The sequence below is a fragment of the Microtus pennsylvanicus genome, chromosome 13 (genome assembly GCF_037038515.1).
Source record: "Microtus pennsylvanicus isolate mMicPen1 chromosome 13, mMicPen1.hap1, whole genome shotgun sequence".
Taxonomy (NCBI): Eukaryota; Metazoa; Chordata; class Mammalia; order Rodentia; family Cricetidae; genus Microtus; species Microtus pennsylvanicus.
The window spans coordinates 69,744,097-69,757,768 of record NC_134591.1 but is presented as its reverse complement, the minus strand read 5'-3'; the positions used below and the strand labels follow the sequence as shown (position 1 = coordinate 69,757,768).

Here is a 13,672-nt window from a genome sequence, read left to right as displayed (position 1 = left end):
AGCCCCAAATTTCCCAACCTCTGTCCCTTATTCCTAGACACTCCTACCAATAGCCCCTGCCCCTCCCAACCCTTTTCAAATGTTTTTATTTTGTATTTTACGAGACAGAGAGATTGGTACATGTGTGGAGGTTAGAGGGCCGCTCTGGTTCTGCCTTCCCACCTTCTCATTGGGCTTGCGCCATAACACTTTTATCCACTGAGCCCCAAACCTTCCTTGCGCCCTTCTGCCACCCTCGAGTACCAGTTCTGTGCAACCAGCCCTTATCATACGAGGCACTCACTCCATCTGAAATGTAACTGTAGCCAGTGTCTGCCCTTTGCTTCCTGTCTCAGACCGTCCCCCAAAACATCATCCTGTTACCAACAGCAATTTGAGGGCAGGAGGTGATCCCTAACTCTCTGGTGTCAATGGTGGATTCCCAGCACTAAGGGCCTGCAGAGGACAGCTGTGACGAGCGGAACTCACTCCCAGTGACATTTGTTACATTGTGACATACAAATGTAACTCTAACACTCACACAGACACCAGGTACCTGCATAAAGCCACAGGTGAAGGAGCCTTGGCTCCCGGATAAGTGCACAGAGGTGAAAACCATGAGCCAGCTCCAGCTGTTTCCACTTCTGGCTCCTTCCAGAGGGCAGTTCCTCAACTCCTCCAAGCCTCAGTGTCTCAGTCTGGGAAATGGAGATAATCTATAGCGTCCCCACAGGGTTGGAGTGCTAGGAGAATTGGGGAAGCACATGCAGGGTGCTCAGCGCTGTGGTGCATATCAGAAATTAAAAGGCACATAATGGTGACTTAGTGCTCAAATACAATGCAAAGGCCACACCCCCACATTACCGTGTGGGGTCTGGTCAGCTGTCCTGGAAGCGACCAGAACAAGGATCACCATCCCAATGTCAGAGAGGAGGATGCCAATGTTCTTTGGGAGCCAAGTGGTATAGTCTGTAGCCCTGGCTCATAACACCCACTAAATGAAGGAGAGAGGGAAAGCTGCTTCCCTTGGCTCCCCTTGGGCCCTAGCCTGGGCGACTTCTTGGACAGTGAGAAAGAAGGCTGCTGGAACCAGAAAGTGGAGACACCGCAGGGGCAGGGAGGGCAGAGAGGAAGGGGGGGAGGAGGGCCGGCAGGGAGGCCTCCGGGGAGGCTGCCAGACTTGGTAAATAATTCACACAGAAGAACTGAAGACAGCCGTAGTGCATGGGGGATTGGGCCAGGTCGCAAAGGCTCAGACGTCTGGAGGGGACTTGTGGTCTCTCCTGTCTGCGAGCCAAGAATTCTTGTGGCCTAGCCTGCCAGGAAAGCACCGTCCCAGGTGCCACTCCCCGCACTGAGGGAGGGAGCTCCCCGGAACTGCCCTGCCGGGGCAACCTGCCTGCCTGGCCGGCATCTCCGCCCAGCCGTTCCCATGGCAACCGGCTGGCCTGGTCCAGGGTTCACCGCCAAGTAGAACCTTGGCTTTCCCCTTTCCCTTCCCCCAACTCCTCACCCCTACCCACCACCCACCCTCCACCCCCACTAAAGAATGGGCGTCTTACAGTCTGTCCTCGAGCTCCAGGGGCTGGGACTTCGAGCTCTAAAAAATAGCTGTGAAAGCCCCTCCTTGCACCGGGGGCTGACCAGATCAGGAGCAGCAGGGACCAGCTCTGTCACTTTGCAACCGCAGGAAATCAGGCAGGTGTGGTTGCTGCTCTTGCCTCACTGTCCCTCATCCGTAGAATGGGGGTGTGAACAGCAATAACCCAAGAAAGTTGCTGTAAAGATTCAGGTCATTAAATGGCGAGAGAACAGCGCAAATACTAGTTTGCAGCCACAGCGGGGGGAAAAAAATCACATTGAGAAACGAAGTCGCAGAAAGACAAAATACACTTGCCAGGGACGATGGTCACAGGGCCAGACCCGGCTACTAGGCCAAAAGGAAGGAAATCGTGAACCCTTTGTGACGCTCAGGGACTCAGGGACGGGTGGTGACAACAAGCTGCTGGGACTCCCCCAGAGGTTGCCTACACTTCCCCTGGGCCCACCCCCACCCCCACCCTCTCGAAATTCAGTCACTGAAAGGTCACAGACCAGACATTGTGGTTTCTGAACCGGAAAAGGCCTCCCTCTAGGCAAGCCTGTGTCTCCCCAGTGCCAAGCACAAGCCACACCCCCCCTCTGCCTGCCAGAAAAATTGTTGAATGAATGTGGACTTAATTAATGAATTCACCAAGTTCATCTCCTCCATAAAACACCCTCCCAGGGTAAACTCCCGAAACCCTTGGCCACCCAGTTTTCTTCCTCAGGGCATCTCTTTCCCTGGCCGGTTCTGCCATCAATGTCCACTCTCCCCCCACCACACCCCTCCCATCAACCATTCTCTGAGGATTTCCCAGGGCTTACTTCCGGGTCCTCCCCAAAACAGCCTGTCCTCCCAGTGACTTCCTCCCCCCTCTTGGTGACCCTTTGTCCTCAAAACAGCTGCCTCTAGGTCAAAGATCTGGTTCCAAGCTCCAGTGGCGGTCATTTCCCCCTGGTTAGGGACAAAACCTCCAGTGTGAGGGATGTCACCATGAGCCAAACCGTGGATCAGGGAGGGGAAAGGGAGGAAAGCCCCCATTCCTGTCTGTCTGTGACTCTTGGTCCCTCTGGGGTGGGGCCTGGGTCTTTGGACCTCAGAGCTTTATCCCCAGGCCGCCCAGCAGGCTTTATTCCAGCTGCCAGGCTTCCTGGGTTACCAGCATTGCCTGGGTTTATTTTTGCATATGGTTTGGGAGAATCTCTACCACTGAATAAGGACCACATGGCTTTTCCCCCCTTCTCCTTCCCTCCAATAGGCAGATTGTGTAAACCAGAGCAGCTGCCTGAGTTTCCAAGAAAAAGATTAGATGCTGCACAGTTTTTAACCAGGATGACAGTTTCTCCACAGGAAGTCGCTTCTATTAATTTGTTAAAAATCTCTTTTTTTGCACGGCTCCATCTATCGGTCATCTGGCTGCACTGTGGGGTTTTTGCAAATTCTGGGTCTTCCTCCCCTCCCACGGTGTGCCTTGGAACTGACGATTTCTCTGAACTTTTGCCTCTGTTGGACGTGGAACTACTGGACAACGGCTCCCTCGATGGCCTGTGCAGATCTCTGGATGTGGAAAGCTCGGACTTTGCAGGGTGATTGCCCTCCAAAAGATACGAAGTACAGAAAAGAAAAAAGGGGATCCTGCAACCCGGAATCCTGACTGATCCCACTTTCTCAGCCCCACTCTCTCAGCCCAGATGATCCAGGACAGTACAACAGGGAGTGTCATGTGTTGCCTGTGCCTCTGATGTGGAGAACAGGATTGGTTGCTTCCTCCTAAAACCCATCACTCAAACCACTGGAAAAAAAATATCAGATAAACCATGAGGGGGTTGAGGACATAGCTCAGTGCTTGCCTAGCATGCACGAAGCCCTAGACTCTATCCCCAGACCTCACTGGAAAGTGGTGGTGCACACCTGTAATTCCAGGTCTCAGGAGGCAGAGGCAGGAGGATTAGAAATTCAAGACCATCATCTACTGCATTCTAAATTCCAGGTCAGCCTGTGCTACAAGAGAATGCGTCTCAAAACAAAACAGAACACTGGAAGAAGGCACTTTACTTGGAGGCCAGTCTACAAAACGGGTCTCCAGTGTTCCATCAGCAGTCAAGTCTAAGAATCTAACACAACCAAGGGCTTCCCAAAGAGGCATGATGACTAACTGCAATGTGTCCTCCCGTGTGGAATGCAGGAAGACAAAGGGCGTTATATAAAAACTAATAAAATCAGAATAAGCTGTGGGGTTTAGTTAGTAACCATGGTCCCATGTTGGCTCCTTCGTCAGGCAAAATTTGCCAGAATGGCACCAGATGGTAGGGGTAGAAGAAACTGAATCAGGGTTATATATGTCAGTTCAACACCGTCTCCCCAACTTGTCTTCTGTATCATCATCATCATCATCATCATCATCATCATCATCATCATCATTGCATTTCTCTGTTGGAGGTTAGGAGTACATGCATGCCACAGCATACATATGAAGATCAGAAGACAACTTTAGAAAACTGTTTTTTTTCCTTCCACCACGTAGGTCTTGGGAATCGAACTTATGCTATCAGGCTCGGAGAAAAGTGCCTTTACCTTGATGAGACATCTTGCCCACCATCTGCAGCTCATCTTGAACTAGTCTAGCGTTCCAATGATATTTTATTTTAAAGTGGGTCACATGCTTGAGTGCCAGGCCATACCCAAGGCCCAGCTGTCTTTCGTTCCCACTGTTGCCAACACTGAGGAAGCGGGTTGCCGAGGTTTTAGAAGCCCCACACTCCTGACTTAGGGTTTCAGTTGCTGCAGTGAAATGCCACGGCCGAAAAAGCAACCTGGGAGAAAAAAGGGTTTTTTTGGGGGGGGGCTGTTTTTTGTTGTTGTTGTTGTTTTTCATTTTTTTCTTTGTTTTGTTTTATTTGGTTACACATTCCAAGTCACAGACCACTTGGGAAGCTAAGGACAGAACTCAAACAGGGTGGGAATCTGGGAGGTGATGCAGAGGCCACTGCAGGGTGCTGCTCACTGGCTTTCTCCTCTTGGCTTGCTCAACCTGCTTTCTTATAGAACCCAGGGCCACCAGCCCAGGACTGGCACCACCCACAATGGCTGGGCCCTCCCCCATCAATCACTAATTAAGAAAATGCCCCACAGACCTGCCTGCAACTGTATATTATGGGGGTATTTTTTTCAATTGAGGTTCCTTCTTCTCAGATGACTCTAGCTTGGGTCAAGCTGACATAAAACTAGTCAGCATGGCCCCTCTGTCCCAATCTCACTTCCATGGGGGGGGGGGGTGATCATTTCTGGTCCCAGGACAAGCCCCTGGTTTGTTCCTCCTTATGCCAGGTACACATGGCAGGCACTAAGTCAATACTTACTGAGTGGAGCTCTTCTAAGGAAGTGATCCAAGCAGAGAGCTAAGGTCATCCCTCCCCAGGGCATGTGAGCACTGTGGCTCCCATCCAGAGAAGGAAGGCTTCTGGCAGGCGGGGTGGAGGGGGTGCTTAGCTTCCTGAGACACTGCCTTTGGGGAGCAAGCACACAGCACACACCTTTCTTTAGGAACCTTGGAAAACTGATGGAGGTCATGGAGGTCGGGCAGACTGACTCCCTCAAACCACTCCCACCTCCTCGAGAAAACTCCTGCCCTTTGCACCGCAAAGAGACTACCCCTGTCTTAGAGTACATCAACCTAAAACTGTATACAAAAACATGACAAAAAGTAAGAGCATGTCCAATGACTTCGGTCACCCACTGCCTGATACACAATAAACACTTCCTGGGTGCTCCTATCAAGGGCTGTCACTTTCTGAGTTCCAGGCCACGTTCTGGGGAGAGAGACAGCCCCATCTATGCTTTCCTGACACTTCGTACCATCTACAATTTATAGAAGAACTAGAAAGCCAAAGACCTTGCGAAATGTCCCAGGTCACTGTCAGGATAAAGGTTTCAATTCTAAGCCATCTAAGTCTTGAATATACTTGCCACATAGTCAGTGCCCTTCCCTTTTTGCCAGAACCTTCCCCCGGGTAGGCCTTGAACACCTAGAATTTGTTGCCTGCTCTGCAGCCACGTCCTGGGCTCATTCCTTCATCCGTGGCAGACAGCAGGAATCTTTAAGCTTCTCTGTTTTAAAACTTAATTTGCCAGTTCTTCCTTTAACGATATCCTTGATATCCCTGCAGCCCGTCAGCCTGGACAGGCCACAGGAGCAGAATACAGGGAGATGGATGCTTATTAAAACATTCAATTAGCCAAGTTGAAAGGACGCAGCCCTGGATGCTCCAGGTCGATGCTCGAAGGTTTAGAGGCACACTCCCCCACCTCCACCTTTTAGTAATCTTTTTCCATATTTATTACTACCCTCTCCAGATACTTCAGACATATCCAGCCAACACTTGGTATAATTTGATATCTGCTCAGTCCCCAAAGTGCCTCCTCACCAAATTCTCGCCCGATGCTATAGTATATTTAAGAGATTTATTTTCCTTGTTACTGAATGAAGGCCTCAGGAAAGGCAGCCTCATTCCAGGCTGAGGACTTGCCTTCGCTGCCCAGTGGCCTCCAGCAGGAACGTTTTAATACATCACTTATTAAAATGGACCTTCGGCCTTGGCTCAGGGCACCGGGCAGCTTCAGGCTCGAGCTGACCACATCCACACGCTGCCCCCTTCTGACCCGTGACGCAGTCTGTTGTGTGGGATGGTGGAGATAGGCAGGGCTTCAGAACAACACACCAAAAACACAAGGACCTTTAAAGGCTGAAGGACAGTAGCTGAAGCAGGGAACCGAGCCAAAGCCTGTCCGCACCCTCATCCTGGACGGTGGGCTCTGGGTTCCAGTCCTGCCTCCGCAGCTAACAAGGCACTTAGCAGGGTGCGTCCTGAGACCTGATTTCTATTGCCCGGTCAGGGTAACAACAGCGTCCATTCCATGGGGCTGTTGTGAGTCTGGCATTCACTAAAAAGCCCACGGATAGAGGTGATCTTTTTTACTTCTCTGGGGCCTCAGTTTCTTTGGTGATTGGAAAATGAATGTCTCTGGGTTTCTAGGGATGTTGGGACCACCGTGAGAGGTGATAGATGAGAAAGTACTTGGTAACAGCAGTGCCATGATGGGGTACTGACAGAAACCATGACACACACACACACACCCCCAAAAAAACAATCTTTTCACCTGGCCTCTGTCCCTCTTAGCAGATTACTGTTTGAACAAAAGCAGGCCCTGCCCCTAATTCTCTCCCCAGCACTCCTTGGCCTTCTAGGGGAGAGTATACAGCATTGCTTGGCTCTATAGAGCCTATAGACCTTCAATTCCCAAAGGGAGTGCCTGGGGTCAAGAGGGAAGATAGCCAAACTCAAGAGGAGGACCATGTGTCTAGGAGAATGAAGTTGGCATCTGCAAGCATCCGCAGGCTGGGCACTGCCAGTTCCCGCTCCCCCATCAGTCCCAGTAATGACCACAGGGTGAAGAACCCTGGGCTGCTACCCACGGAGGCTATCGGACCTAGCAAAGGATATGACACATTCGCCCTCCCCTTCCGGGTCCTCTAGAGCCCCTGTTCTGCAACCCCTCCTGTGGGGACTCTTACCTGATGTCTGAGTCACACACAAGCTCCTGTCACTGTGAGCTGTGTTGTGACTCCTTGCCTGACAGCTTTACAACAAACATATTAAAAGCTCCAGGCAGTGGGGCTTCTACACGCAAAACAGACTGGGGGGAGGGGCGTACTCCTCCCAAGTCCTCTCTCCCATCCCACCCCCAGAACCCGGACCCCTCACTGCTTCCAGCTTCATCAGAGATGGCGCTATCTCCCCACACCCTTACACAACAATTTTTGAAATGGGTGATTGGAGGCAGGAGTAGCAGGTGCCTCTGACCTCCTGGCTAGGCAACCCCAGAGAATAGATCGATCCTCAGGAAAGGAACAGTGGGCTCTGGAAGTTACCAGGAGTGTGCATCCCCAGCCCAGTCCCTAATGATGCTCACTGGGTGTTACCAGAGGCCCCATATGGTAACCAGACCCCACGAGGCAGAAGCCCGGTTATCTGCTCTTTGCAGATTAGGAAACTGAGGCTTCCAGAAGTTCCAGTTCAGAGAGCAAGGAAATCAGAGCTGGGAACTGAAGCCAAGTTAAGAGAACCGACAACCTCCCCCCTCCCCCCAGCAGGATGGCCAGAACCTTGGGGAAGCCAGGAGGAGCCCAATTTGCAAAATTCAAAGCCCACTGAATTCGTTCTCCGGAAACTTGGCCCGTCCAGCCCACTGGCAGATGCCCACCACCCCTGCTGCCCAGATTGCTTTATCCCACAGACCAAAGCCACCAGCTCCTCATTCTGGTCAGATGGACAGCAAGTACCCAAGAAACAAGGTCAAGGAAAGAGAGAGACACAGGAAGAGTTCTTTATTGTACATTGGAGAAATAGCCCTGTGTGCGGGTTCAAGGTGCAACATACAGAATGTGGAACCAAGAATGGAAGGAACTGGGGGTGGGGACCCCTTGAGGTCCAAAGTTGCAAACAAACCAAAAAAAAAAAAAAAGATGGTAAAAGTTCCTCACGCAAGAGGCATTTTTTTTTTTTTTTTGCAAATACCATGCAAACAGGCAACTGGCGAGCCTTAAGAGAACCCCTATAAACAACAGGATTGACACTCCGAGCATTCCTGCACAAGGACTCAGAGCACAGGGGATAAAAGAAACCAAAATGCCTTTTGGCGTTTCAGGATATTTGGCACTCTTGTGATTACATTTGATTTTTTTGTTTTTTACAGTTCATTAAAGAGAATAAAGTGACACACTGTTTGGGAAGGAAAGAGGGGGCTCACACAACAGACTCCAGGGGAGGTTAGAAAATACTCAAGCATTATTTTTCTTTGTCTTTTTTTTTTCTTTCTGACATATAAAACGTGTTGTTGGAGTTTAACCTGGGCAAAAAGCTTTACTGCAACAAGGAAACACAAGCTGCACTGTCCACCTCTTTAAAACTAGACAAGCATTCTCCTTCAGCGTCGGTCCACAGAAAAGTTCCCTTCTGCTCTGAAACACATGGCCGAGAACTCCAGAAGGTGACCCAAGTAGAACGGTTTCTACAGGGATCGTTTTCCCCGATTTCTTTTGTACATCCAAGAATAAACAACATTTTTTAAAAAAATAATAAAACGGGACAGCATGTCACATCCAAGTGCACAGGATCATTTTTGCAAGATTAAATAATGTAAACATTGGGAACAGCCAAATCAGCAGAGACGGCAAGCACCTTCAAGTACTCGGTGCTGCTTCAGGAAGTGGTTCAAACTCCAGATCTATAATTGCACAATATTTACCATATATAAAAAGAAACAGGTATTGATTCTGACAAATAGCTGCAACTGAGACTTTTTTCTTTATATGTGTGTATATAGTGATTTTTTTTATGTCGGTTTTTTTTTTTTAACTTTTATTTTTGTAGAGGAGCCCAGAGCCTTCTCCTCCTCCTCCTCCTCCTTCTCCCACCTCATCTGTCTCCCGGCCTGACATGAGACACAGGTTGTTGATTTCATCGTAGGTAGCAATCTAATAATAAATTTCAAAGTGCTTTCTCCTCCTCATGCTTTTGTCAATAACTGTTACGGCCCGCCACTCTTCTTTTTCTTTCCCTCAACTCATTGTCTTTGGGGCAGTTAGACACCAGGAGGTGCCTTGTCGGTCATATTTTTCAGCACGTCATCAATCCTATCATCTTCAATAACAACTGCAAAAAAAAATAAAAAAGGAGGGGGAGAGACGTGTGAGAGAGCTTGGGCCTCGTCAGGGGTCTCAGACATTTGGTCTATGCTCACTAGGGGGGTGCAGAGGAGGGCGAGGGAGGAGAGCTGGTTGCTCCACGCAGGGCAAGGCGAACAGCTCCACCGTCCTCGGTTCCTGTTCAGGGGTCCCTTCCCTGCCTAGCTCTGAACTGCCCTAATGCCTAACCCGCGGTTCTAGCTGGATTCTAAGAAAAAACAAGAGGAGAACATCCCAGCGGCCAGCTGCAGCCCGGGCGCACGACGGCCCTCAGTGGCCAGGCTGCAGCCCTGTGCCTTCCCAGGCCGGTGCATCCATCTACCAAGAAGTATCCGAGACCGAGAAAGGAGAGGAGAGGACGCTGAGCTCTTCAGGTCACCGGTGCCGATGGACCAGGCCAGGCCGGGATCAGAGAAGCCGGGAGCCAGGAAAGGAGACTGGGATCGGTTCCCACGCCGATCCACCGTTGGAGAGTTCAGGCCTGGCCTCCGGCAGGTGTCCCCCTCCTGCTCGCCTTCTCTGCACCCGGGGCCGGTGGCCTCCGCCCCTCCGCTCTCGGTGCCACCGCAGAGGGCAGAACCTTCCTTCGCTGCCGCCTGGGGCTCTGCCTCGGGCCATCTCTTCTGTCAGTCTCCTGTCTCCACTTAGCCTTTCTCTGTCCCTCTAAAGCCACGGGATGATTCTATCCAGGACTCTGGGTCTCTACGCTTGGATCTCTGTCGGTCACCCTCATTGTTGCAGCTGCCTCAAGCGTCCTCCCTAGACTTGAGTCCCCGGCTCGCCGTCGCTCCCGCTACAGCTCCCTAGCTGGAGCTTTGTCTCCGGCTCTCAGCCCACCTCGGTCCCCCGGGTAATCTCCTTCCTTCACCTCGGAGCCCCAGTCTCTCCAACTCCAATCGCCCAGACTAGACTAACCTTCTCCCCTCTGGCAAGTAACAGTGAAGAGCCTGTTCACCCCCTCCTCTTCCCCCGAAGCCCCCCACGCAGACCCCTAAGGATCCCCGGGACCCCCTCCCCCAGGGTGGCAGAGCAGAGCGAGTGCAGCTGCGACTCCACTGCGCAAAAAGGGGGAGGGGGTGTGAAATCTAAAAGCAAACTTTGGTGCGGTTGAGGACGCGGATATAAAAACCCTGGGTATAAAACCCTGCTACTAGAGGCCACCACGCCCCCGGGTGACCCCGCGGTTGGCCGGGACAGAGGGGACGCGTGCCCGAGGCCCGATCCAGCTTCCGCCGCAGGAGGGATTCCTAGATCCTGCAGGAGGTCCCCTGTGGTCGGGGGACCCTTGTGCCCCCGCCAGGCCGCAACACCAGCACCGCAGGGGGTAAGGGGCGGAGAACTCACCGCGCTTGCTCCGGCCGATCTGGCCCAGCTTGGGCGGCCGCTTGTTCTGCCCGGCGCCGAAGAAGTTGTTGGTGTCCTGCAGGCGGCACGAGAAGATCTGGCCCACGTCGCCGCCGTCGCCGTAGGGGCTCAGCTTCTCGTCGCCGTAGGGCAGCACCTCCGACATGGTCGCGTCCGGGGGCTCCGAGGCGGCACCTCCTCCGCCCGCGTCCCCGCCCGCGGAGGACAGGGTCAGCGGCGCTGGGGCCGGGGATGGCCGGCCGGGGACGGCCCTCGGGGCTGCCGCGGCGCTGGGGCCGGCGAGAGGCCGGGGGACACCGCTTGGGGCAGGAGCGCGCAGCCCGCGCGAGCGACCCAGCGAGCGCCCGCAGCTGAGCTGCGCTGCGCTCGGGCTCCGCGCGCGAGTGGCGGCTGCTCCGGCGGCGGCGGGCAGGACTCACATCCTCGGCGCGCTCGGGCGCGGGGCGGGGGCCGAGTCGGGCGGGGCCTCGACGCGCGGGGAGGAGGGTGTCCCTGCGAACCCGGAGGGCGCGGGACCGAGGGGGGCGCACCCCGGGGAGCGCGCGGGCCGGTTCTGCCGCGGGTGCGGGCGGCGGCAGGGACTAGGGGACTGGAGAGCTGCAAGCGGCCGAGGGGGAGGGGAGCGAGGAGGAGGGAGGGCAGGGGGAGGAAACCCGGAGGGAGGGAGGGAAGAAACTGAGAGGGCGACGGGGAGAAAAACAGAAAGACGGAGGGAGGCAGGGGGAGCGGCGGGAGGGGGTGAGGAAGGAGAGAGAAAAGAGGGGGGAGACTAGATCTGGATCAGAGAGGCAGAGCAGAGAAGCTTGAAGAGGGAGAAACAGAGGGTCGGAGAGGGAAGGAGAAGGGAGAAGAGAAGGGAAGAGGGAGGCAGGGTCGGAGGAGCAGCCTGCAAGCTGCGAGCAGAATGCCGGCCCAGGCTGGAAGCGAGACGCCGGAGGAGGGCGGGAGGAGGGGACCCGTGGGCCTCGGGGAGAGATCCCTGGAAGCCAAGCGACGTCACGGGGCCGCGCCGGACCGCGGCTGGCTTCCTGCCCCCGCCCCCTGTCCCCTCCGTCCCGCCCGCGCCGAGGGGCCCCGGTGCGCCCCGCCCCTCTCGGCCCGCGCCCCTCCCGCGCGGTGTTTACCCGACCCGGAGCCTATGCGCGCCGGCTCGGCGGGCTGTGACTCCCGAGGGGAACCCGAGGCTGCGGGAGGGGAGGGGACCGAGGACGCACAAGCCGGGAAAGGACGCGGATGCTGACCTCCCTGGAGGCCAGTTGCAGAGGCCGAAGATCCCAACGCACCGGGGCGACCCGTGGGTACGCCTCTTCCTTCCCCCCCATCACACGTGTGCCCCACTTAGACCCTGCCAGGCACCCCTAATACCTCACTCTATGCCCCCCCCCCATGCCCACAGATCTACCAGGAAGGCCTTTTCCTCACTTCTTGTCCCTCTGTGCTGGGCCCTGGCTCCCCCGGGACAAGAAGGAGGGGTGGAGAGGGTCAGCCCCGCCTCCCGCAGGATAGGGAGAGCCTCATTAGGCTGGGCTTGCCGGGGATGCCCGGCTCCTAGCGCCCTCTGACTCCGCTGGGGACGTCCCGGGCCTCCGGCCCTCTGCCCTCCGGGACCTCCCTTACAGCAACAAAATTAATAAAACCCTGGGGAGAGACTGCGGCCTCAAAACCAGAAGCGTGCTCCTGCACCCTGAGAGGGAGACCCGGGCAGCCCTAGAGGCCTGAGAGGCGCATCTGTCAGCCAGATGGTAACTCCAAGGGAGCAAGGTGCGTGAGGAGCTCTCATTATCCTCGCCTAGCCAGGAGCACCTGCTCTCCCCGTGGAGCCCAGACCGGCTCAGCAGAGCAGCCCTAACCCCAGAGATAGGTAACCAGCCCAAGGTCAGCAGCCTGCTGGAGGAGGCAGGGCCAGGAAGCTAATCCTTGTCCCCAGGTTCCTAGCTCACCTAGCTGCGGGGGTGGGGGGGTGGGGGGAGAGTTCCCACCAGTATCAAAAGAACTCTTGTAACATCTAGAACTCCAGCGAGTGGGACTGAAGGGAAGGGAGACCGTTTGATGCTCTTAGATTTTGAAGAGGGGCTGTTAAGAAAACTGAGCCTACTACCCCCCCCCAAAAAAAAAGTTCTTAAAGGGATGGCTGGTTTCCAAAGGCCAGACCCCAGGAAGAGAGGAAGAGGTGGAGAAATCAGAGAGAAGGGTTGTGCCAGGTGGAATAAGCCTGACCTCTAGGTTAGGGCCTGATCTGAAATCCCAACCCTGAGTTCCCTAGCCGTGTGGGAAGTGATCTATCCTCTAGAACCCCAGTAGCACCAGGCCCAGTTGTCAGTGTGCCCCTCAGGACAGTTAAAGAGGAGGGGGGGAGTGAAGTCAGACTCCTGAGGCAGGGCTGTTAGTGGAAGCAAGGTAGGCAAATAAGAAATGGCTCCCTTTGTGGGCTGCTCTTTAGCCATGCCCACTTCAGAGCCACCTGGCTGGGAAGCCTCCCCAGAGATCACCCAGCCCAAGCCTGTAGTTGACACATAGAAAACCAAAGCTAAGAAGGCCTGGGCTTGTCAGTGGCAGGAGCAGCAGGTTCCCAGACAATGGGTGCTCCCCTCCACAAGGCAGCGGTCTCCAATCACTAAGGCTCTTCTGAGAGTCTGCTCTGAGGTTAGCTCTGAAGCCAAGTGCGGAGGCGATGACAGAGGCCTAGAGTGCAGGGTGATGTAAACTTACAAGCAACTCTTACATTTGTGCTAGGCTTTCTGGTTTTGCCCCAAAGCGCTTTTCACATCCATTTATTGACCTCACTGTCTCAAAATAAGTGAGGTAGAAAGAGGAGAGGCTGCAGCTCTGTTAACTGGTGGAGTGGGGAAAGGGTGAGTGGCTAGGCCAAGGTCATGATCAGGAGAAGGGCCTCCTTTCTCACAGAACAACACAAAGCAATTTACAAGTTAAGTACCTCCTGGGGCTCCACTGTGTCAGATAAAAAGTCACACAAAGCGCGAAATCCTCACAGACAGTGAGGG

General features: G+C 54.3%; 1 protein-coding gene across 1 annotated transcript; it reads right to left on the bottom strand.

Moving 5' to 3' along the window:
* Positions 1-7,929: 7,929 nt before the first annotated feature.
* On the bottom strand, positions 7,930-10,956 carry Camk2n1 (calcium/calmodulin dependent protein kinase II inhibitor 1). Its single transcript, XM_075944828.1, has 2 exons — positions 10,650-10,956; positions 7,930-9,273 (listed from the first exon to the last, which is right to left on the bottom strand). Exons 1-2 carry the CDS (start codon positions 10,813-10,815, stop codon positions 9,203-9,205), a joined length of 237 nt encoding a protein of 78 aa, XP_075800943.1. The 5' UTR covers positions 10,816-10,956; the 3' UTR covers positions 7,930-9,202.
* Positions 10,957-13,672: the final 2,716 nt, after the last annotated feature.

What these genes read in the sequence shown, in the direction of transcription:
- Camk2n1 (XM_075944828.1), bottom strand. Translation starts at nt 10,815, where the DNA reads ATGTCGGAGGTGCTGCCCTACGGCGACGAGAAGCTGAGCCCCTACGGC. An exon ending in GATCGGCCGGAGCAAGCGCG is followed by an intron (nt 9,274 to 10,649) that starts GTGAGTTCTCCG and finishes TTTTTTTTGCAG; the next exon opens with TTGTTATTGAAGATGATAGG.